Consider the following 23,882-nt stretch of genomic DNA (forward strand, 5'->3'; position numbering starts at 1 on the left):
CACAAAAGCCACTGTTTGGGGAGCTGCCTAAACCAGCCAAATAGGAAAAGCTGAAGATCGCAGTTCGTCCTAAATCCTAGCTCTCTCGTGGTTGTAAGAGCCTTCTGCTGAATGAAGCACACAGACACAAGTCCCCCCGTGCTCAGCTCATAGCCCATAATCCTCTTTTGAAGACGGGTGCCAAATTTTTTCTTCAAACCATGAGCAGATAGCAGCAGCTCAAGCAGATGCTTACTCAGGCTGTGGAAGAGGGGTTTCACTCCTTTCTTCAGCTAAGGGCACTGAAGTGCCCATTTCCTATCCCCAGACCCCCAGCAGGAGGTGGGCGGTGAGCTGGCACAGTGAGCAGCAGACCCCAGGGGGACAAAAGCCACAGGAGACTTGTCTCAAAGGACAGGAGGTATTAGTGCGCTCCCTGCACCATGTAAGGCTTGCACGCTGATCAGGGAGTTGAATTTCCATTACAGACTAAAGTCCTTTAACTTCTCCCTTCAGCCCTATTTGTTTGTGTATCCCAACCCCATCTCTGCTTGTAACGGGGCCAGCTGCAGGCTGGTGCCCCCACCAGATCCAGCTGAGTGGCGGGGTAGCAGCAGGCTCTTCAGCCCGCCACCGCTGGTGTAGTCCTCCTTCCTGGCCGTGACATCGGTGAAGTGCGAGGGTTGGTTCCCACTGCAGACGTTTTGTAACAGGCAGCCAGGAGAGCTGAGCACTGACCTGCTTTATGGCCTTCGCTCCTGCTACTCTCACAGTTACTGCTCGTGGATCCAAAGGGCTATGCTGAACATTGTGTGCTGTTTCTCTTGGAGGAGAGTTGTGAGACTTCAGCAAGTGATAGTATTTAGTCTTTCATGCTTGGCTCTGATTTCCACTGGCTCTTGGTTGGTTTATTCCAAGGTGATAGATACAGTAATTTCAGGTCCTTTGAACCGCAGGATGTTGGATTGCATATCAGAAATAAATTCTGCCTCATGGCATCGTAGGGGTCTAATCCAAAGCACTTCAAGTCAAGGAGACACAATGGATTTACTTCTTTGATAAGAGAATCTCCCTGTAACTTGATTTATTTCTTATTTCACTCAAATGTTTAAAAGACTGTATATTTTCCTGGATCCAGGATAAGTGCATTAGGGGCAGGGGGAAGCTCTGCATGTCTGTGAGTGCTTCAGAGACATTATTTTTCCATGCTGTGCTTTTGAGAGATTTTCCAAGCATTTACTATCAGTATTCACTGAATCAAACCTACGCAGAGTTCACAACTCAGGTTTTAAGTTTTTTTGACAGTGTCATGCTCTTCTGATTTCTGCACTTGCAGAGTTTCAGTCTTTGCTTGTCTACTCATTGACTACTCCAGTGAGTGTGCAGCCAAGTAGATTTGAACAAGCATTATTTCATACCTGCTGCACAAGAGGAAAAGGGAGGAGGTCCTTATAGGTAGATTTGTCTGGTGTGACATAGGGATGTATGTGTGCAGTTCAGCCACAGTGGCAGTGCAGAGCAATACGTCAGAGTTTTGGCAGTGCTTGCACGGAAGGAGCCAAATTAGGAAGAGATGTACATTGGTAGATCCACTGTCAACCATCCAGCAACTTCCAGCTTCATGTCAGCCCACAGATATGTCCCACAAAACAAAGGGTCTTTAAAAAAATGAACAGCCCAGTTTTTAAACCACTTTAGCTGAATGAGTGCTTAACTGCGGTTATTGTCATCTTAGTCTTCATCTAGGCAAATAGAATAAAAATAAGAATTACGCATTTAGGGAGTAGGATCACGCGATAGCATCTGTTTGATTTGTGGGAATGGAACAGCGTCAGGTCATGACTAAGATCAGCACGTCCTAACAAATATGACAATATCTGCAGTATTTGACAATAAAATTGGAAAATAACTGTTGCTAAATAATTTTAAAACGTCCTTCACTAATTTCTATCTGGGTGACGTAGTCTAGTATGCTTAACCTTCTAAGGCAAGATAATTTCTTCCATTGTTTGAACAAAGGTAGGAGAAGTATGCAAAGGGCAGGAGTCTTTCAATGGTAATACCCTTCCAATAAAAATTCTCTAAGAGACAGGCAGTTTCTTTTCAAGAAAAATATTTTGCAAGTATTTGTTATTGTTTTCCTGTCTCCCATGGACTGGAACTTTGGGGTTATGAGAAGATGTAAAGTTTGAACACAACAAAGAAAAATAAGGGAGAGAAGAGCTGATATTTCCCTTGACAGGCTCATCAAAGCAGAGTGAAGGGATGTATTCTAAGTGGTAACAATTCACCTCCAAAAGCCTCTTGCTTTTATTTAGAAAGAAAAAAAAATCATGAAACAGCAATTGGATGAGAGCTAGGAAAACGCATTTTGTATACCATCAAAATAGGAAAATGAACAGGCAATGCTACGCTTTGCCATTTTCAGAAAGAGGCCGTCAAGCAAATATGGCAAGAAGGCAGAACTTAAAGGCCACAGGATTGCAACAGGAGTCATAGGGAAAAATAAACTGTTTCAAATGATTCAAGACAAATAATTCAGTCCCTCACAGATTTCTTGTTTTATAGTCCAAGAACTCCAGGACTGTTAAAGTAAGTGCAGGCTGCAAAGGTGAGAGTATGATCACTACAAAGGTGCACATTAAATTAGGTTTCTCTGTAACAAAGGCTCCAATCCAAGAATGATTGTACCCAGAATTGCAGTCTTGGTGAGATTTCATGATTTTGACGCTGTATTAGTGGTTAATGGATCCCATCTGGAACCCACTGGAAAACATACAAACTTAGCCAATATCCAAGAAGAGGAGAGAAACGGGTGGGAATTATACATGTAGGTCTAAACTTCTAAGAAACCCTTGTTTCCTCAGTGATAACAGAGAGTAAGACATACCCCTTCCTGACGAGCTGTCACCCCCACCTGCATCAGGTACCCAACAGGTGCCAGGAGCCCTAAGTGCAGCCTTTTTTCACTGCAGGCAGCACCAGCGACTGGCTACAGCCTGAGGATCAGGAGAAATACAACAGCAGTTTCTGGCCACTTTTCCCCAGTCTCCTCAGGTTTGGTGCCAAGCATGGCTTACCTAGTCTGAAAAGTCTAATATGAACGTATATTACACCTGCAGTCACCTATACTTCTTTAAATAATCTACATCTTTATTAGAGTAACCATTAACTTCCTTGTGACATCTGTAACAATCCACCACTGCAATTGACAAAAGCAGTTTTATAATCAGTATTTTCCTATCTATTGCCACTTTTGAGGAAGTGTGTTTAAGAAAAATATGTACTGTAGCACCTGCCTGTGCATTATTGATGTTAATGAATGGGATTTTTATAAACACATGTAAGTTTTCCTAAACATATTGAGATCTACCAGCTCATGCAAGGTTCCCCTTCTAAGCAGTCTTTCCAGAGTCGCGAGGCAGTCTGCGCTAGCAGTCTGTGTTAGAATAAAACACATATTGCCTGAGTTGATCCTTTCTGCCTCTTTAGGAATCATTGCACCTTCACAAATAACATTTTAATTTGCCTGCTTTTAGTACAATAATGGATCAAATGAGCAACTGAAAGTTCTCTGAGAGTAAAACTGGCAGTTAACCCTTAGAAAATTCCTTGCTGATTAAGTTTGTGTGAAGATGCAGGTTACATGTAATTCAATTTAGTTGCCACAGCTGGGGACAGCCTCCTGCTCCCACCTTTGCCTACCCCCATGCACCAATCAACAGGGCATCTCGCGGGGTCACTTGAAAGCCCACCTGCCAAAGCAAGGCTGGCATCAGAGTGACGAGACAGCTGAGAAGGGAGACTGCCAAACAAAGCCTGTAGCTATCTGCCCACACCGTTTTGCAGCCAGTAACCCCCACAGCCCGCTATCAACACTTCGAGGTTCAGCCAGTCCCAGCACCGCACCAGAAGGGTGACCGGGGCTGATAAGGGGACAGGCAGCGCTGGGCTTTGATTGCTTTGTGCCACTGGGCCTGGTTTCCAGGCCTTTGCAGCCAGCTGCTGCACGGGGAGTTGGCACAGCCTGTCACTGAGGTGTCTCCACCACAGCCGCCTGCCACCAGGACCGCAGGCAAACTGCCCAGAGGAGAGCATTAGGCAGGGGATTCAAGCGCGTGCCACGTGGCGGAGAACAGGAAAATGTATTCACAGGCAGGTATTTGCTAAATCCTACCTACAATTAATTCTAATCCCGTAATTAGAGTTGCATGCTTTTCTGCAAACATGCTCCTAAATCGGTCCTTCCTCCCCACCCCGAGGCTGAGCAGTGCTGCATGCAAGCACATCCGCGCCACAGGGCAAGGCAGGGCCACTTCTGCATGCCCTAAATCAGGAGCTTGGGGCTTTTGTTGCATCAGCAGGGCCAGCAGGGCCCGGTGCCTGGGAGCCAGGGTGGTGGAGGTGCCCATCTCCTCCTGCCCAAAGTCACACAGAGCAGGAGATGGCTGCCTGGCTGCCTCCATGCGGGCTTGCAGCAGACTGGGTGCAGGGAGAAGGCAAAGGATGTGTGTGTTTTCACAGCCATGCACACATAAATATCTGCGTGCAGACAGGTGTTTTCATACGTATGTAGATACAGACACATGCACACAAATATACACTGTTTGAAAGTAAGGAACGGGACAAGCTGAATGGTGCCATTCGCTCCCAGATGGATGGATCACCATCCAGCCCGAGCACATGTACTAGTCAATTTGGAAAAAGATCGGAGCAGAGACAGTTGCTTCATCTTTGGAAACAGATTTATAAACGGATAAATGAAGATATCTCCCCAGGCAGCGCAAGAAGGGCTTGTATAATTACCACTGAAGCCAAAGGCAGTTATAGATTATAATCTGTTTTTACGATTAAGACATTTAGATATTTTCACACTTCTCTAAGAAAGCAACTTGAGGCACCATTTTGAATTAAAAAACAGAAATAGCATCCATGACATACTGAATATTCCCCATCAGCAGCAGGTTTATGCATGTGTGCATTTTCAAATGTTCACTGTGACAATCCTTGACTGTCCTATGACTGTCTTAGATTTACTAAATACCACATGATAATCAGACACAGTTGTTAGACCTTGAGCAAAATGATTTAATTTATTTTTAACATACTGAACAATAGCTGTTCCTCAGCAACTCAAATGGAGCACAGACACTCAACACTACTTTGTTTCCTTGGAGGGGGCAGTGAAAAGGAGGCGGGGGGGTGGGGGGGGGAAATAAACAAACCTGATCTTTGTGGGAGAGTTTCACAAGAGACAAGAATGCAGGGCTGCATTTAACAAATCCCAGTTAGCCGTGATCTTTCCTCCCTGCTGAGCACACAGGCACTTTAGGAAGATAAACTCTTCACCCACTAAGGAAGCAGGCATCACCCCAGTGACACTGCAGACACTGTCAGAAGCCAAATGATGAAGGACAGTCTAAAACTGGCATGGAAGAAACATTTCTTCCCGGCAGCACGACGCAGCCCGCGCACAGGGTTGCTGTCTCCCCCAGCCCTTGTGCTCTCTACCACCGAAAATAAGATTAAATTGGTAGAGCTAGTCTCAATTTGTGTTATGGAACTTTGAGGGGAAATTTGTGCCAAGTTACATTTTGTTGCCCTCACTTCCTGTTTATATGTGGATTGCAACTGAACATACAAAAAGAAAACCTCTAAATTAGAAGTTTAATTAGTTTGATTGCAAATTTGAAAACATCTGTTCAAATGACATAAAACCCTGCTTGGCACAGAAAGGCAGAAGAGTTTTCTTACCTTGAAGTGGTAATGTGTGTATTAAGTGGCACCCTAAGCACTGAGCAAACAAAATTATTTGGCAAGCAGAAGGCTGTCAGTTTCTCCTAGCCCTGAAAATGCGAGTTGCCACTGAAACTCAATTTCTGTGCAGTACAATGCCTCCTCAAATCCATTCGGAAAGTATTCGGCAATACACAAATCTGTCCTTAAGGGAGTTGAGGACTAATGTTGCAGAGATTAATTTTAGTTGAGATTAAGTTTTGAAATCAAGTCTGAAAACTGTGGACAACAATGTGCTAGGAAGATCACTGCTCAAGTCACGTGCACATTGCCGTGGTGCTTCCAGGAAGGAGAAGCCCACGTACTTGACTTTTGACATAAAAAAGCATAAAAGCATTCCCCAGTCATAGTCACACCAGCCACTCACTGGTGCTGAGCAACCACAGGAATTAAAGGCTTTATGGCTGCTCTTTTTTTCTGTGAATTTTGTGAAAAAATTCTTAGAAGAAAGCTAGCTGGGTTAGAATTGGTTTACAGATGGGAAAGAAGATATACCCATTGATTTAATTTAATGCTTTAGAGCGGGTCGGGACATTAAAAGAAAAGTATAGGGATGCATGGGGAGTGCATGTGTTTGCAGGTGTAACACAGAGGTTTAAGGAACAATGTCATATAAACAGTATAGGCTATTTGTTACCAAAGTAACACTAAAAAGGAAAATAGAAAATGGCTATCACCTCTTGCAAGCTCTTTTTTGACTCAGCCTGGGATGCCACATACCTCTGTCTGTGAGCTGGAAGCCAGGGAAATCCCTGCAGAGGGCTGCTGTGCATCTGGACCTGCCAGCACTCTGCCATGCAGCTGTGCTTCTCCTCGCTGGCTGGGCTACGTTGTTTGCTGCTGGCTTGGCACTCTGCTTCCCTGCGTGCCTCTGTGTGACAGGGAGAGACTTCAGTGAGGTTTGTGGGGTTCCAGGTGGGATCGGACACCCCAAGATAAGAGCCATCCCTGGGTACACCACTGTAATACTTGGTAATGCGATCAAGGATATCTAGGATACTCCAAAAGTAGCTATGTTCCTAAGCACTCTTGATCTCAAGCCAAAATCATCTCAGAGAACATAGCTTTTTGGCACCAAACGTTTTTAGTAGCATTCTTCTGGGCACAAACTCTCCAGAGTCACTGGGAGGCTCACTTTGCAAGTTTTCTGGTGCTCCTTTCCATGTGGAAACCCAAGTGCTGGCCTTCCATGCCCTCTGTGCAGCAGGGAGCGAGTCCCACAGCTTTAGGGAGCCCCCATGGAAAGGACCCCAGGGCAGAAGAGTTTGGGTCCCTGAGATTTGCTCACTGCGCCTTGTGCACCTTTGGGAAACACAGCACTTCACAGACTGTGGCAAATTAAGCCAACAGAGCTAGCCCTGGGGCAAGCAGCTTCCAGGTTCTGAGACACTGGTAAGTTCTATTTAACCTGAAAATTGGTTGCAGAGCAGTCGCTTCCCTGTAACAACCGATTAATCAAGGTCTGGCTTCCACCCTTCGCAAGACCACCTATGATTTCAAGTCCCACGCAGACGGGCTTCACTCTTTCCATACATTCTTCACCCAATTAGGCTAAAACAGCCATTATTTCTTCACACTAATTTAAGAATTATGACTGCTGGTACATTTTGTTTTGTCTTCAGTTTCTGCTGACAAACACAAACAGCCAGAGGGAGATCCTTTCTAGTTTTCTCAGGAGAAAAGCTCTACCAAGGAGATTATTGAGAAATGTTCTCACTTGAGCTTTGCCCGTAAAACTGTGTATTTTTTTTTCCAGGGACTCTCTCTCACCCACAGAGAGCGCCACACGTGTTCACACACAAGCAGTTGAACACTGTGGTTTGGAATAATTTTCCTTTGCCCTCAAGTTGCTTGCCCCACCCTAGGTAAAGCAAAATATTTACTGTGTCTTAATCTGAACGATGGCAGCAAAATGACGTGCCACACCACTTCTGCTGGAGCAGGAGAGACCCGTGCTGGGCTGTGCTTGAAGACACAGCAGCTTGTCCTCCCTCTTCTTCAGACATTCAAACAGTTAAGGATTTACCTGCCATAAACACGTAGACACGTTCTCACTGCTTCGTGCCAGAAGCCCAGGAAAATCCTGTTCCAAAGTTAGCTTATCGCTCTGCTGACAGATACCTTTGAAAGCACTTTGGATCACACTACACCAATGCGTTTGGAGGCCATCCCAAAATTGTTGAGATATGGGCGAAGGGTGCAGGAAGTCTTACACTTTGGCTGCATCTTTAGCACGTATTTTTCTCCTCCTTGCTCTGATATTGTCCTTACTCTGTTGTCACTACTATCGGTCTACTTTTGCTATTCATAAGCTCTGACAGACCTGTCCAATGTTTAGGACCTATACACTTCTTTTTAGAAACCAAAACCAAGGTTTCCAGTAGCTTTTAGGCTTTTAAAGATGCTGATAGCTTCCTAGTGAGGTCTTCACACAACTAGAGAGCAGTGCATCCAGGCATTCAGAAACAAACTGCAGGGCAGAAAGAGACCTCCAGTTTCCCTGTCCAAGCACCCAAGGGACTTTGCAGAGAAGCCAAGCAGGATGAGAGACAACGAGCTGTGGCTCTGAAGACATCCCCAGGGATGCTTCGTGCTCCAGGGCTGGCCTGCCTTACCAGGACAGTCCCCAAGAGCTGTAGCCCATTATGGGGAGGCGGCGAGCAACAGCATACAGCTTCACCTCATTCCTCATCAAAGTTAATTTTGCCAGACCCCCTTCTCTGGGCTGCACGGCCAGCACCCAGCATGTCCCCTCCCAGGCACCTGGGGCGGATCCCGAGCCCCAGACAGTGCGCGTGGGGCCACCGGGAGACGCTGACCTCCTCCCACGAAGACGTCGGCCAAGTCCCATCTAGCCCGAGGTCGCTCAGTAAATAAACCCCCACCTTCCACCTCACAGGCACCGGCCCCGGCCAAAGTCAATAGATTAGAAGCAATCTGTCATTTCCAGGCCACACTGTTTTGGTTATGACGAGTGAAAAAAAAAAATTTTTTTAAAAGGAAACGCAGATGCAGTGAGGTCACCTCATTTTCTGGAGCCTTCCTATCTCTCCAAGCTCTTGCCTGATTGCCCTCAAAATTTCCACGCACGCACACAGAAACATCCCCTGTGCCTGTAAAGCTGCAGGTGCGTTGCATTAGGCTTGGCAGGGCCGGGGGCTCGGTGGCAAGCACGGGAGGTTTGGTTTTCTCTCCTCTGTGGGGAGACACCAGTCTCCCCGTAGGAATTTTTTTCAATTACTTCAAATAGCTCCCACTTGCGCACAAAAACCACATCTTGCTATACAAACAAAGAGAAAAATTAAATCTGAAGGAATTTTACCTATTTCCCTCTTCACTTATTCCACTGAAGCAATTTATTTTCTTAAAAAGAAAAAAAGGAAAAAACTGGCCACCAGAACAGCAAAGTAGCAAGGCACTAATTTAATAACCTCATTCTTCAAAGTCCACCCTGCCCCCTCATACTTCTAGGCTTTAACAACAGCCCCAAACTATCCAACACCTTCTGTTGTTTTTCTTCCCAAGGTTTCACCGCATTTCTCTCCCCACACAAGCGGTGCTTTTCCTCCACAACACAGGGAAAGCTCTCCAACAGCTGGGATTTTCCCTGCACATTGAGGCAGGTGTTACCCTACAGGCAGCCGAGGCTTTAGCCAGTGTTTAGGTCTGGTGAAGAAAGGAATATAGAAAAGCTGACAGACGAGACCCCAAAGAGGTCACTTGGGGCTGAAGGGCGCTCAAGCTGTGTGGCAGGGACTCCGCGTACCTCACGCCCATCCCTTCACCACACGGCAAAGCACCGAGCCGGGGGTGAAGACCCACACAGACCTCACTGGAGATGAAGTCCGTGCTGAAATGCTTTGCTGACCGAGGGCGAGCGGCTGCCCTTTGGGGTCTGGGTGCCCCTGTGGGCTCGGCTCCGCGTCCCGTCGCCACACGGCGCTGCTGGGCGGGAAGGGAGCGGCGGGCGGGCCGCCGTGTGGCGCGCGCTCCACCCAGCGGCTGCGGGCAGCACACCGTGGGGTCGGTGCCTGGTCCTGATAGGAAAACATCAACTTTCTGCCGGTTGTTTGAACGACAACAGTGATGTTACAACATCTGTGGGGAGAAAGCCTCTTGAAAAACGCAAATAGGAAAACGGCGGGATCACAGTATCCTGCACGGTTTAAGTTTACCCTCCCTCAATAACAATTACATTCAAATTTCCTTTGAGCTATTAAGAGTTCACAGAACAAAGTGAGGGAGAGATGTTTTAAAAGAAGAACAAGCCTTTCCCTAAATGCTCTGCTAAGGCAAACTACTGGGGAACTCAGAGCAGGAGCAGAACACAAGAACTGAGTGAGATATCACCACCCGGTCCATAACCCTCACAACACCAGAGAGACAAGGCTTCTCTGATGGCCAGTGCCAGCACTCCTGGTACTTGCACCGAGCCCTACAGTGTCAAGCAGGGACAACACCAAACAACCCCTGAGGGCCCGATGCCTGCAGCGCCCCACGAGCTCACCCCCAGTTGCAGCCGCTCGCACGCTCTCCTCACCTGGGCACTCCATGCTTTCCGCCATCCAGGCCCACAGTGCTAGCTTGAGGTGATGAACCAAGCCTAATATAAAACGATTTCCTGCCAACTGTGGGTTTTGCTGTTTTTTTTTTCCACAGGTGATGGCCGTGCTGCTGGTCCCCGTGCAGCTACTGGCGGTGGCTGTCACCATTTACCTACAGCTGGTGAGGTCCACTCAGGGCGGCGCCTACTATGGCATCAAGCAGCTGCCACCCCAGGTGCCCCAGTACCAAGCCCTCGGACAACAAGTACCTCACATGCCGCTGGGCAAAGAAGGCATCCCGATGCAGCACATGGGCAAGGAGGTGCCACACATGCAGTACGGCAAGGAGTATCCCCACCTGCCTCAGTACATGAAGGAGGTGCCACAGGTGCCTCTGCTTGGCAAGGACATGGCTCCCAAGAAAGAAAAAGGTAAGCACTGCATCAGCCCTGCACAGGGACACACATGGCTGCCCATGGCAGTGTTTGCCCATGGGTGAACAGGCTGCTGCTGGCTGGATGTAACGTAGATTTGCTCTTTTGACTCTTGAAGTCATCTTTCTGTAGGTTATCTGTGGGACTAACGCGTTGAACATACAGGGTGTTGCTGCTCAAGTCTGCACAAACAAGCACTTTCAGAGTTCCATAAAAGAAGTTTGGAAAGTACTAGAATATTTAAGAAAGCAACTAAAAATGTCCAGACCTGTAATGTCCAGTGTCATACAATCCTTGTGGACACAGCAAGTGTATCTGCAGCCTCAGCCCAGCTGGTTAATTCTCTGCCTTTCTAAAGGTCCAGAGTAATCACAGCTTCCACTGGCTTCAGTGGGAAATGGAGGATTTCAGGGCCTGTTTTTGGAGTGCCTAAACAAGCACGACTCACTGTAGTAAAACCAACCTGTCTTGTAAGCAAAGGTTTTCTACATACATAAAATGCAAAATGTGCAGAGAGAGAGGGTTTCTGCCTCTCAGAGAACAGTCAATTCCCTTGCCCTGAAACCTCATCTGTCTCCTTCCCCCATATCCCAAAGCTCTCACTTCTTCAATTTTAGAGCAGGAGAGAACCAGAGTTTCCACTACATGCAGAAGTCTGCAGCTTGAAAAGCAACCTGCCCCCAGCACAACCGCTCCCAGGCAGCATCCCCCTCACCTCAACCTGAAATGCCAAATGGTCACACACAAACAAAAACGTGGTTTGGGACCATAAAAGGTTTTTGTGAAGTGTTTAGAGGGAGATCTAATTAGCCATGGCTATGCCAAAAACTTTTGAGAGCTTAGCAATGCCAGGTAAGGCTGTAGGTTTCCAGTAAGATTTTAATGTGAACTAAAGCCTTGTTGAAAAGGCAAGTCATACCAGACTTAAACTTTTTACTGTTTCAACCTTATTTTAATGATGTTAATCAAGGAATTCTTGCTAATGTAAGCCCCTACAACAAGCAGGGCCCCTCCAACAAGTTACTTCACCTCTTAAGGGTGAAGTACTCCTATCGCATGAACACACTGAGCAGCTCCTGCGTTCCTCGTAAACTCATACAGCAATATGGGGCAATAGGCAGATTTCACTGCTTAATATCATATACATGGAAACACTACCAAATGGCTTTTACGTGACAAAAAATAAGCGAAGAGGATGCAAAACAAGTATTTCATATAAACAGAAATAAACACGCAAGTTTGGGGTATGCAAAACAGCAAGAACATCCTCTTAATTACAAACATCAGCCAGTAATTTTCTGGCCAGTTCAATTTTTCCACCTACCACAAAAACAAGAGGTACCATAAGAAGCACATTCAGTTTAAAATTACCTTTGTGTTTTTCAAGAGATGTGATTACATTCACCTTTTTTCTCTATTTCCCCCCCCCTTCCCTATTTCTTTCCTCCCCAACCCAGAAATGCCTGTGCGCAGCTTGAGGGGTGAGCAAGGTCCCCCTGGTGAGCCTGGACCAAGAGGGCCACCAGGGCCACCAGGATTACCAGGTCACGGCGTGCCAGGAGCCAAAGGAAAACCAGGTCCACAAGGATATCCAGGAATTGGGAAGCCGGGTTTGCCAGGGATGCCTGGGAAACCAGGGGTGATGGGGCCACCAGGGCCAAGAGGGGAGATGGGACCGAAGGGAGAGGTCGGGCCCATGGGGATACCGGGGCCACAGGGACCACCGGGACCTCACGGGCTTCCAGGAATAGGGAAAGCGGGTGCTCCAGGGCTGCAGGGACAGCCAGGACCTAAGGGTGAACCTGGGATGAAGGGGCCCCCAGGGGCCCCCGGGATCCCTGGTCCAAAAGGGGAGAAGGGTGTCGGGATCCCAGGTTTGCCAGGACTGAAGGGCCCGCCTGGGCTGCCCGGCCCCCCTGGCCCCGTGGGTCTGCCAGGGGTCGGCAAGCCGGGGATGGTGGGGTTCCCAGGACCGCAGGGTCCCCTGGGCAAGCCTGGCCCACCAGGCGAGCCGGGGCCACAGGGACCCCCGGGGGTCCCTGGGATGCAAGGCCCTCCCGGCGTGCCTGGGGTTGGCAAACCCGGCCAAGACGGCATCCCTGGCCAGCCGGGCTTCCCAGGAGGCAAAGGGGAGCAAGGCTTGCCAGGCTTGCCGGGGCCCCCCGGCCTCCCCGGGGTTGGGAAGCCGGGCTTCCCCGGGCCCAAAGGTGAGCGTGGGGTGGGCGGCCTGCCCGGCCCCCTGGGGCCCAAGGGGGAAAAAGGGCACGTGGGGCCACCCGGCATGGGGGGGCCTCCGGGAGAGCCGGGCCAACCAGGCCTGCCAGGCATCATGGGCCCCCCCGGTGCTGCGGGCTTCCCGGGACCCAAGGGAGAAGGCGGCGCCGTGGGGCCACCGGGACCAGTGGGCCCCAAGGGTGAACCCGGCTTGCAGGGGTTCCCCGGGAAGCCAGGTTTCCCCGGGGAAGTGGGAGCCCCCGGGCTGCGGGGGCTGCCGGGCCCCACGGGGCCCAAGGGGGAAGCCGGGCACAAGGGCTTGCCGGGGCTGCCGGGCGTCCCGGGGCTCGTGGGGCCAAAGGGTGAGCCGGGGCTGCCCGGTGCCCAGGGGCTTCAGGGCCCCTCGGGGATCCCAGGCATTGCAGGGCCCAGTGGCCCCATCGGCCCCCCAGGACTGCCTGGGGCCAAGGGGGAGCCCGGCCAGCCCGGCCCCCCCGGCTTCCCTGGCATGGGCAAACCTGGGGCCGCGGGGCTGCAGGGTCCCCCGGGAAAGCCCGGGGCGCTTGGACCCCCCGGCCAGCCCGGCCTCCAGGGGCCCCCCGGCCCTCCCGGGCCACCTGGCCCCCCAGTGATCATCCCCCCAACTCCACCGGCCGTGGGACAGTACCTGCCCGAGGTGGGGCCGGGGATAGATGGAGTCAAGCCCCCGTACGGCTACGCGGGCAAGAAGGGCAAGGCCGCCGGTGCCGTCTACGAGATGCCCGCGTTCACGGCGGAGCTCCTCACCCCCTTCCCCCGGGTCGGCGTGCCCGTGAAGTTCGACAAACTCCTCTACAACGGCCGGCAGAACTACAACCCCGCCACAGGGATCTTCACCTGCGAGATCCCCGGGATCTACTACTTCGCCTACCATGTTCACTGTAAAGGGGCCAGCGTCTGGGTGGCTTTGTTCAAGAACAACGAGCCGCTGATGTACACCTACGACGAGTACAAGAAGGGCTTCCTGGACCAAGCCTCCGGGAGTGCCGTTGTTCAGCTGATGCACGGAGACAAGGTTTACGTTCAAATGCCATCCGAACAGGCAGCAGGACTCTATGCTGGGCAATACGTGCATTCGTCTTTTTCAGGATATTTATTGTATCCCATGTAAAAACAAAAACCAGACAGTCACACACACACATACAAATCTAAACCTTTCTTCTCCGCTTAAAACTCTTATACCATGAAAGATGCATTTAATGACTGTTTCGGACCATCGTGTACAAAAAAAAAAATACAAAGTTTAACATTATGCACAGCTAGATATAAAAAAAAAAAAAGTGTGGTGAACATATTTAAAGGTGTGTATCAGGTTCATAAACAGTCATTTTGCACCCAAGGGGGACATATAAGCTGTACATTATATATTTCTGTGACGCCATGCTTCATTTCATTCACAATAATGCAATACTAAGGTTCAAATCAGTTTACGTCACTCCTGTTGCATATTTAATTGATGCATTGATCATAGTTATGAGATGAAAAACAGTGACTGAAAACATAGTAGGTCAATCTCAAATTACATGGAAAAATTGAGTGGCTTTTTACTTGTTTGGGGGGGTTTTGGTGGTGGGTTGGTTTTGTTTTGTTTTGTGGGGGTTGCTTTTTTTTTTTTTTTTTGACAGAAGGGCTGCCAGACAGGCAGAGGTTCTTTTAGCTGGAGATCTTTATTTCTCTTCCCATGTAAGATATTCCTGCAGGTATTTGATTTGTTTTCCTAAACAATTTGTTTATTATGGAAAAGGACTAGTGATGGCATAACCATTCCCTGAGAGCTTTCTCCGGGGGTTTCTGGACTCAGAAGGGTGCCTGACTCCAGTGGGCACTGGGTTCACCTCCAAATGCCACAGCACCCAAAAAGCCTCCATCTGCATTTGCACTGTTGAAGCAGATGAGGTAGATCACACAAAATTTGAAGTCTTCCTATGGGCTTTATGCCACATGATTAAGACATCTTGGCTGACATGTGGAAATGCAGCAGGGTGGTATAAATTTGCTCCAATTCCTGTATTCATGCTAAAAACCTGCAGTCTGTCTGGCTTGTAATAAGATACAGGTATTCTGCCACTCAGCCAAAATTAAATCAGTTTACTCTTTGATGACTAGGCAAAGCAGAAGTAGCTCTGCTTGCTAATTAACTAATTCATTGTCTGAGATCAATCAGTAACTTTACCAGCAATACAACATAAAAATTCATCCAACAACTTCACTTTACATAAAAGCTGATTTCCAATCCTTATTTATGTGTTACCAATTGTCTAGGAGAATCTGCAGAGCCCTCAATCTTTTCTGTATGTGGGGAAAAGCAACTTTTATGCAAGAACTGTCTGTTCATCAATGGTGCTAATCTCACCTCAAGAGTATTAATTTAAAAATGACAGTGTCCTTTTCTGTGTTTCCCTGTACAGTGCTGCACATCACACACTTACGTTAGTTGAAAGAGTCAAATACTCCTCACTTCTTCCATGTCTTAGCTAATGCTACTGCTTTTGATTCAAAAATGAACTAGATTTTTCATGCAGAACTAAAATTGGATTTAACTGGCATTACTGTTATTTAAGTGCAGAGTTTAATGCAGTCTAACATTGACTAAGGACTCCAGTGATATAATGTGGTGCTTTATCTCAGAAATTTTATGGAACGTTGGCAGGAACGGACGGACAGCTTACCAGGCATTGGTGACTTGGGTATGTTTCCAGAATATATGAGATATGTCAAAAGCAAATAATTTTGTATTTAAAATTTTTGTACTGATTTGAAAAAAAATATCTTATTAAATATCTTTAAAAAAAATCCTCTCTTCATTAATGAGGGTTATTAGAATGAACATTCAAGCCACAAAATACATGTATCAGACTACAAGGACCCTCTGAAGCCACTGACAACACGATATGAAAAAACAAATCTATATATAATTATGTAGATTTTTCTTTGTTTCCTCCCTGCTGACAAGACTTACCTTAACTCCCTGAGAGGAAGGCATTGTCCTATCGTTGCATTTAGCAGGAGGCAGCAGCTGTGGACCCAGAGGAATCTGGGGTGCAAGAGGCTCCCACGAGGGCAATGGCACATTCCTAGTGCACTACACAGAGCAAGGGTTTGGCAAGGAGCAGGTGTTATGGACTGGGGACAGCAGCGTGTGTAGGAGTGCAGCTGAAAAAGGCACAGGGGGCAGGATGTGGGGAAGCTGAAAATTCAAATAGCTATGAGATGCGTTGTTGGGTGGTTGCACTCAGCCAAAAAGCCAAAGTTGGCTGTGGGCTTCCCAGGCTTCAAGACACCTGTTATAGCCCCAGCTCTTATGATCATTTGAGAACAGCTTCTCCCATTCTGCTGATCTCCTCATGACCCATTTTTTCTCCTGTGGCAAAAAGCTGGTGTGAAAGTGGCAACCAGTTTGTCACTGACTAGCTCAGTGATGATCTGTTGCTCCACTGCAGAGAGTGGATTGCAGCCGATGGTCTCTCCTCAAAGATAGGCATTTCCTCCAAGCTGGTGAACTCCTGAAAGGTCAATATCAAAACGAATGCATTGAATACCCACCACTTGGGGCAGGCAACTGTTTTAAATTGCCCTCAGACTCCCTGAGGCTGCTGGCTAAGCAGGTCCCTGCTCCCCATCATCTCATTTTCACTGCACAGGAGGAAAGAGAAAAGACGACATGAGTGAAGTACTGAAATCAGTGTTGATTCTTCCCATCTAAAGTCCTTCATCACACACATCTTCCTAGTTAAACATCTATCTTAGCATTCCCCTGAAAGAAGGCAGTAAGGCTGTAAAGATTAAAAAGCCACCAAACAATGTCAGGAGGATGCTCGTCTTGACGTTGCCCACAAATACCATGTCCCAGCTGTGATTTTCATGAGTCAAGAGTGATATTTCTACCTGCAGCACAGTTCAGGTACTGCACCTAGGCTCAAAAAAAATCACCCCTGTTTACCCTACTAACCACAGCAGTCCATTTTGAAACTCGATGCCCCATCTGACAATCCCTTATTTACTTTACACAGCACTAATAATGGGCTTGGGCACACACACGGCACGGGCCTTGCAAAAATAAGCTTGAGGGCAGCATCTTTAACACAATTTATTCACAGAAAAATATTTTTTTTCCATTTGTAGCATTCAAAATTTCACTTGAAAAACTCTAAGAATGTCTTCAAAATACAGTTGGCACTTTAAAGGCATATAAAACTTAAGAAAAATGGCAAATAAAATAATTACCTACACCAGAAACCGACGTCGAGCTTTCTAATGTTCTTAAAAATCAGACTCCGCTTAAAAGTTAAGGTGTTGTATTACCTGCCAGGGCACTGTTAAAAAGAGAAACGTGGCGTAGGATACAAGAAATACCATACACTAATTATTAAACACCAACATTGTGATTCTGCATTATTCTCAACACAGAGCCACTGGAACATGGTTTTGTTTTAAGCGCTCTTTTAATCTTTTAAGCACTCTCAAATTCATATTTAGTGCAATAATTTCTCACCTTCCTTCTTACATCATATCTCAGAACTTCCCTTAATTATTACAGTAGAGGAAAAGATACCGACAAAAACAAACAGGCACCCTAAAAGTCTGAGCCAAACAGAACTTTGGCTGATGCAAGTCACCTGGCTGTGTGTATGTGTCTGTGTGTACGTGTTGGTACTTTAGAGCTGGGTCTTTCTGATGGTGGAGCATTTTGTACAGGGGGGCAGATAAAATGCAGGAGCACGTCTGCTGCAAGATGCTGCTGGCTTGAATTTCAGCAGACTGCTGGAGAATGTGAAGGGAGGAAGCAATGGTGAAACCATCTGCAACTGATACAGAAATACACTTCACGTAAGGTACCTGGCACCTACATAGTTATGCTGTTACCAGACATGGAAATAAGGCCTGCAGCACCCTGGGATTTAAACGTGGCAGCTTCACCACTGATGATGTGATCAACGTAATGGGCAGCTAGTACAATAACATTTCAGTGCAGAACCCTTGCCTTTAGGAATGACAAAAACGGGAAAAGAAAATCTTAATATCAACTCACTCTCAGAGAGATTGAAATAGTCGGAGTAAGCATTATTGCTTTTTATTATTATTATTTTTTATTAAAAAAGTCCCAAGCCTTATCTTTAGTATTGCAAGCTACTTTTGAAAACCTGTACCCAGATAAAATAGACACCATGATCTGTAGACATTACTGACGGAGTACACAGCGTTATTCCTGCCTACATCAAGTCCATGTAAAAGCAGTAACTGTTCTCAAGGCAGAACAGCACAAAACAACCTCATGAAGTGAGGCTGACGAAGCAGTGCTGGCATACACAGAACCCTACCAAAACATCTTACAGGGGAAAACCAATGAATCAGGTAGCTCACAGCTTATTATTGAAGATAAGAGCTGGTGGCCAGCAGGCTGTGCTTTCAAAAAACACTGCCCTACGGTTTATCAATAGCGTTAACTCTTGGCTCAGGCCCGAGCAAACAGGCCTGGCTCTAACCTTTACTGAGTCACCCTCCTGTGAGGGCAACCTCAGCCTACACTGACTCAAACTTTCCTGCAGGAGAAAAAGAAGCGGGGAAAAAACATCCACAGGAGTACTGTTTAATTGCCAAAAAGAGAAAGATGTTCAAGTGGGGAGACTTACTAAAAAGAAATAAGCAGGAGCAGCTGATAGGGATATATGCCGGTAGACAGCACACTAATCACATGGAAAACAACAAACACAGCCAGCACCATCACAAGAACCAGACACTGCACCGAGAGGGCAAACGCAACAGCTCTCCTGGACAGAAGTCCTCGCAGTCAGCATGGTGTGGGATGTCAGGTGGACGAGGCCGTACCCTGGTATGCAGTCCACAGCAGCGGGGCACCCCACAACACTTGGGGGAGCCAGGGCTGGCTCTGGGAGCAACCCCAGGTTCCTAGGGGGGATTCACCCACCTCTGCCTGGCTCTGCCCTCGGCACGGTGAGACATCTGCTAGGGGCTTCCATGCAAAGAAAGGTCAGTGTTGTGAGCTTTATGAAAAACCTTGCCTTGGATTTTTGTTTTCCTGGGGAGTTGCTGTTGTCAGTAGTTTAAATCACTGCAGGTCTGGTGCTATACAGTCATGTACAAAACCTACTAACTGAAATAATCATGAGAAATACATTATGGTAGAGCTAAAAATAGTAGTATCACTGCCTTCTGGTGCATAACCCCACCTATTCCTGTTCAGATTTTTAAGCAGAGCCCTTCTCAAATCCTCAGAAATGTGCCTGTTAAAAGGGGACGGGGGAAGGCTATACACAAGAATAACTGAGTAAGACTCCTTCCACCACCTTGTGAAGAAATTCTGGTTTCCCACACTTCTGCCAGGACAGACACCTGCCCCGCTGCCCCCAGCACCTCTGGCATGCCCCTCCCCTCCCTGCACCCAGCTGGACAAGGACTGACCCCACACAGGATCACTTGAGGTGGCTGAACTGCCACACTCATGGCACTGCCTGTACCACAAGGGGGATGCAGATTTTTATGACATCCTCAGTTATTTTGAATGCATCCAATTTGCTTGAAACCAAACAGAAGTCAGGAGTCATTAAGTGAAAATACCATGCAGCAAAAGGCACCTCTTCTTTGGGTGAGGTTTGCCTGCAAGTCATGCTGCACTCAGCAATTCCCAACTGGCAGAACCAAAGGGCTAAAGAAAAAGATGAGAACTACAGGCAGTTTTCAGATACCTATTGCACGCTGCAAGAGAAATGGGAAAAGGATGAGACTGATCTCTGGTCACTCTGACTTTGATTCTGGTCATGCTTACTCTTCTATGTTGCTGTTCAGTACACTTGTAATCCTCAGCTCCTGAAAAAGATGATACTGTGCTCATGATTTTTTTTCTACCAACATTGAAGAGGTGTTTTTTGTTTTGTTTGTTTGTCTGTTTTGTTTGTGTTTTTTTTTGGAAGCAGACTTTTGTGCTTTCTTTAGGTGTGATTGATCAAGATAACCAAAAAATCTTCAAACAAACTTGACGCAATAAAGAAGATAAACATGTATATATATCCTATGAAAGAATTAGAATGGCATTTCACTTTTTCAGTTAATCTTTGATAGTTGTCAAGGTCATTCCCTAACAAATTTAACTAATTCAGCAGGCCTGTCTGAGACAAAAATCAATACAGGAAATGTAACCATCCCATTAAGTACTTTCATAAAATCCCATGTAAATTCCCACCGCTAATTTAGTTCAGCCACTTTCTTTAAATCTAAAAGTAAAAATGGAAAAGATTAGCAGAAGCCAAATGATAATTCAGCTGATGTACATCTTGAACGTTCCCCAGCATGCTCCACTACCAAAAATAAGAACAGTTGTTCACATTGATGCATTTCAAATCTACAGCATGTGAAAAAGGGGATTATGCTAGTCTGGAAAAATTATCTTGATGCTTGACAAGTGAACAGGAAGATACACTCTGCATCTCTGTCCCAGCTCACATTCCTTTTGTGGTTTGCAGGAAGTAACAGACAAGTAATTACGACAAATCTTCAGTCTTCAAACTCCCTTTTTTCTAAGAGAAGTCAAAACTTGTAAAAATTTATTGGAAGCACAGCACAGGGTGTATGTTTTTCCATAAACTGGATACAACACAAGCATTGTCAATACCAACAAATCCACAAATCAGACCAAAGGGTATTCACCTTTGGCACATGCAGACAGCAGTTCAGAGTAGATGACCAATGCAGGCTGTGGCTTCTTCACTGAAGATGATGTTCTCTGCTCAGGAGTAGGACAGGCTTAAGCCTGTGTGCTCTGTATGTTTCCCCTTCTCCCAGACACGGTAATGATTTATAGGCATTGTTTTTAAAGCCACTTTCAGATTACAAGAGATTCAAGACTTTACATCCATTACCTAAACGCTCTTCGCAGTCTCTTGACAGTGTAACCTTTTTGGAGGACAATGTTAGAAAGGAAGATATTCCAGAGAATTAAACAGTTGGAAAAAGTTCTTGCTGATAAATAAGTCATGTGGATCACATTTTTTTTTTCTATATCCCTGATACTTTCAGCTGAAAGTGTCATGTTTTTCCCCAGTATTAAATAACTTCACAGAAATTCAGTTCTCTGCTTGCAACAGTCCATTATCCTCAGGCTTAGAAGAAGCTTCTGCCTTGTGAGGTTTCTGTGCTCCTTTTAAACAGTAAACAGTTATGTTGCACTTAAAAAATAAAAGTGTCATACAAAAAAATAAAATTTTTTTGAATCTTGAAAATAGTGATTGTTCTTCATATTTTCCATCTTTCACGTCAAATTGACCACGAAGTTCTTGTCTATAAGCTTCTTCAAAAATTTCTGCTCAGCACTGATGTCATGGTATTCATTCTAAAGAGATGTGAGGGAATAATAATTAAAAAAATTAAATTCAACTTATTACCAGAAGCACCACTTTGTTGCTCTTTCCTTCTAATTACTTGTGTTGCTTGGAAGATGCTAAGAGCAGGAAGCAGGGAAAAGACTTCTTAGATTGGCTGTAGTACGGTCTCCCAAGAAAACAGGTGAGTGAACCCAGTGCTCAAAACTAGACTAGACTTTCTATTAGGACACAAACCAAACCTGTAGGACAGAAGCCCTTCCTTTACCAACTCTCCCAGCTCCTCCCTGGGCTTATAGGCAACAGCAGTATAACGACATTTTCTGACTGCTTATGTTGTAAATGAGTAATTCTCAAAGCTCAACCCAGGTTCTCAAAGAGCACACGAGACATTTGTAGCTTGAATGTGTCCTGCCAGTCAGCTCTAACAAGCCCAAACCAATCTATTTTCAGTGCTCTCTCATGCAGGGCCCCAGATAATCAAGAGACCACTGAGGTTAGTAGAGGACAGAACAAGGAAATCCAAAACATCCCCTGGGGACTACAGGGAATTCAAAGAACCTCATGCTTCAGGTAAGCTTACTGGACACAGAATCCAAAAAAAAATTAAGATGAATTCAGTGTAAATGCTTCTGTTTCAAGTTCTCAGATTTTAGGGAAGTTATAGATGTCTATTCAACTAGTGATCAACCTTACCCAAGTCTTGAGTATATTGGGAAAAAAAGAAAAAAAAAAAGCAAAGCACCTGCAGAGAAGAACCTGAAAATGACCATGAGTTCAGTGCCAGAAGAAAATTATCTCAGAGCAGAGGGCACATAGGATTCCTCAGAGAGACTTGAGAGGCTCCTATGGACATTGCCCCATACTACATTTTCAAGAAAGGCAGGAGGAAAGAAAATAAGCCCTGGTTGGAACCAACACACCATACTAGGTGTGCATATGGATGAGAAAAATGTTCCCATTGATGTAAAGGGCTGAGACTAAGATGCTCAGAGTACAGAGCTGAAGGTAAGAGCAGAGACATTAAAGAAAATAGAGGCATGGCTGTAGAAAAACACTTCTCTGCAGGAGGAGAAGGCACTCCTGATGTCTGCCAGCCTCCTGTTGCTTCCTTCCCTGGTGAGTTGTGGCTTCCACCTCCTGGAAACACTTCCTTCTCTTCCTATCCCTCTGTAAGAGCTACTTTTCTTTTCTACTTTTCAATTCTGAAATTCAGCTCTTTCCCCAGCTGCAAGTTTATAGATTTTAACTCCTTTACTTCTTTCTTATTAAAGAAATTTGGCAACTAAGACTAGTTTTTCAAGTAGCCACCAAATAAAAAGAACTGAAACAAGAACAGTACCTATTCATGTTCTGACAATGTGCCTCTACAAACAAGAGTTGCGTAGCCTAGGAAGAACATCATTAAAGCAAAACAGAGTACACAAATGATGACGTTACAGAATAAGGTGTAGCTCAAGCGACAAACGTTACCCACATTTTTCAGAAACAAAAGCAGGAGATGTGAGTTTAAACAACATTAACCCATGAGCAGCTGAACCAGCAGAAGATGGGAGGCCTTTCTAACCTGCAATCCACGTTTTTATCTCGCTGCATTGCCTTCCTCACTTAGCAGCAGCGTTTCTCAAAGCATGCCCCTCAGCATGAACAAGTGCACCTTACCTGCATCATCTGAGACATTGTATCGTTGCCATAGTAGTGCAAAGAACTGTTTCTGTCAGTGAAGTCGTACTTGAAGCCTGCCAGGTGAACTTCATGACAAATGTGAAATGCTAGTGTAATGGCAATTAGCCCCGTTGTTGGGTGCTTGGGTTTCTAAAAGAGAACACAAACAACATGCGTGCATAATTAACCGGCAGCTTGACGTGAACAGCAAAGCTAAGAAAAAAGGCAGAAAAAAACAGGGAGCCTAGCTCTTCTACAGACATTTTGTTTTGGGGTTGGATCCCCTCCTGTCTCATAAAGGAGTAAGGTGCTGCCTGCAGCTTTTCTGTGACCAGGATACCTACTGTGTCAGCCTTCCCTCAGATTTTCTGCTTTTCTAGCACGAGCTGAGCCTGTCCTGTAGCTCGTCCCTCAGCAGAGGCACCAGTAAGGTCCTGTCACCCCACCACTCAGCAACCTACTTTCACAAAACCAGTCAGACTTCTATACATTGGAGACAGTTTCTCCTCCATCAAACGTGACAGGGTTATCAGATGTGTTCAGAAAGTTTCTAGATGACTAAGATTCCTGTGAACAGAGTATGACGTCTCAATTTTTTTTTATTTTTTTTTTATCTCCAAACCGAAAATCTGCACTACAGTTGCATTAACTTGGCTACACTTGAATTTTTTCAGCAGGGAAATTCATGAAAAGGCAGCTTTAGATCTTCTTCCCCCACTACTTTCATTAGAAAAAAGGTCACTAGATAAAATTGCTTATGTCTCCCGACAGTAAGAAAGCTCAGAAGTAAATGCAACTTAAAATACCAAGAGCAGGCAATAAACAGGTTTTAATCGTGCAAACTTAAGAGCATCGAACTGAAGATTTGCATTTCTTAC

At 46.2% G+C, this 23,882-nt stretch overlaps 2 protein-coding genes across 13 annotated transcripts in view; one reads left to right on the top strand and one right to left on the bottom strand.

Annotated features, from left to right (window-relative positions):
- COL8A1 (collagen type VIII alpha 1 chain) overlaps window positions 1–15,507 on the top strand; it is an 87,103-nt gene extending 71,596 nt beyond the window's left edge. For both annotated transcript variants that reach the window (XM_068696052.1, XM_068696054.1), the window contains 2 exons: window positions 10,435–10,750; window positions 12,211–15,507. In XM_068696052.1, coding sequence (XP_068552153.1) covers window positions 10,438–10,750; window positions 12,211–14,117 — 2,220 coding nt within the window. In that variant the 5' untranslated portion in view covers window positions 10,435–10,437 and the 3' untranslated portion in view covers window positions 14,118–15,507. The remainder of the gene's footprint in view (window positions 1–10,434; window positions 10,751–12,210) is intronic.
- Window positions 15,508–17,077: 1,570 nt separating this feature from the next.
- Window positions 17,078–23,882, bottom strand: part of ST3GAL6 (ST3 beta-galactoside alpha-2,3-sialyltransferase 6) — a 51,885-nt gene continuing 45,080 nt past the window's right edge. For all 11 annotated transcript variants that reach the window (XM_068696146.1, XM_068696170.1, XM_068696137.1 and 8 more), the window contains 2 exons: window positions 23,002–23,154; window positions 17,078–21,350 (listed from right to left, as the gene is read on the bottom strand). In XM_068696146.1, coding sequence (XP_068552247.1) covers window positions 21,270–21,350; window positions 23,002–23,154 — 234 coding nt within the window. In that variant the 3' untranslated portion in view covers window positions 17,078–21,269. The remainder of the gene's footprint in view (window positions 21,351–23,001; window positions 23,155–23,882) is intronic.

The sequence above is a fragment of the Anas acuta genome, chromosome 1 (genome assembly GCF_963932015.1).
Source record: "Anas acuta chromosome 1, bAnaAcu1.1, whole genome shotgun sequence".
In the NCBI taxonomy this organism is placed as follows: Eukaryota; Metazoa; Chordata; class Aves; order Anseriformes; family Anatidae; genus Anas; species Anas acuta.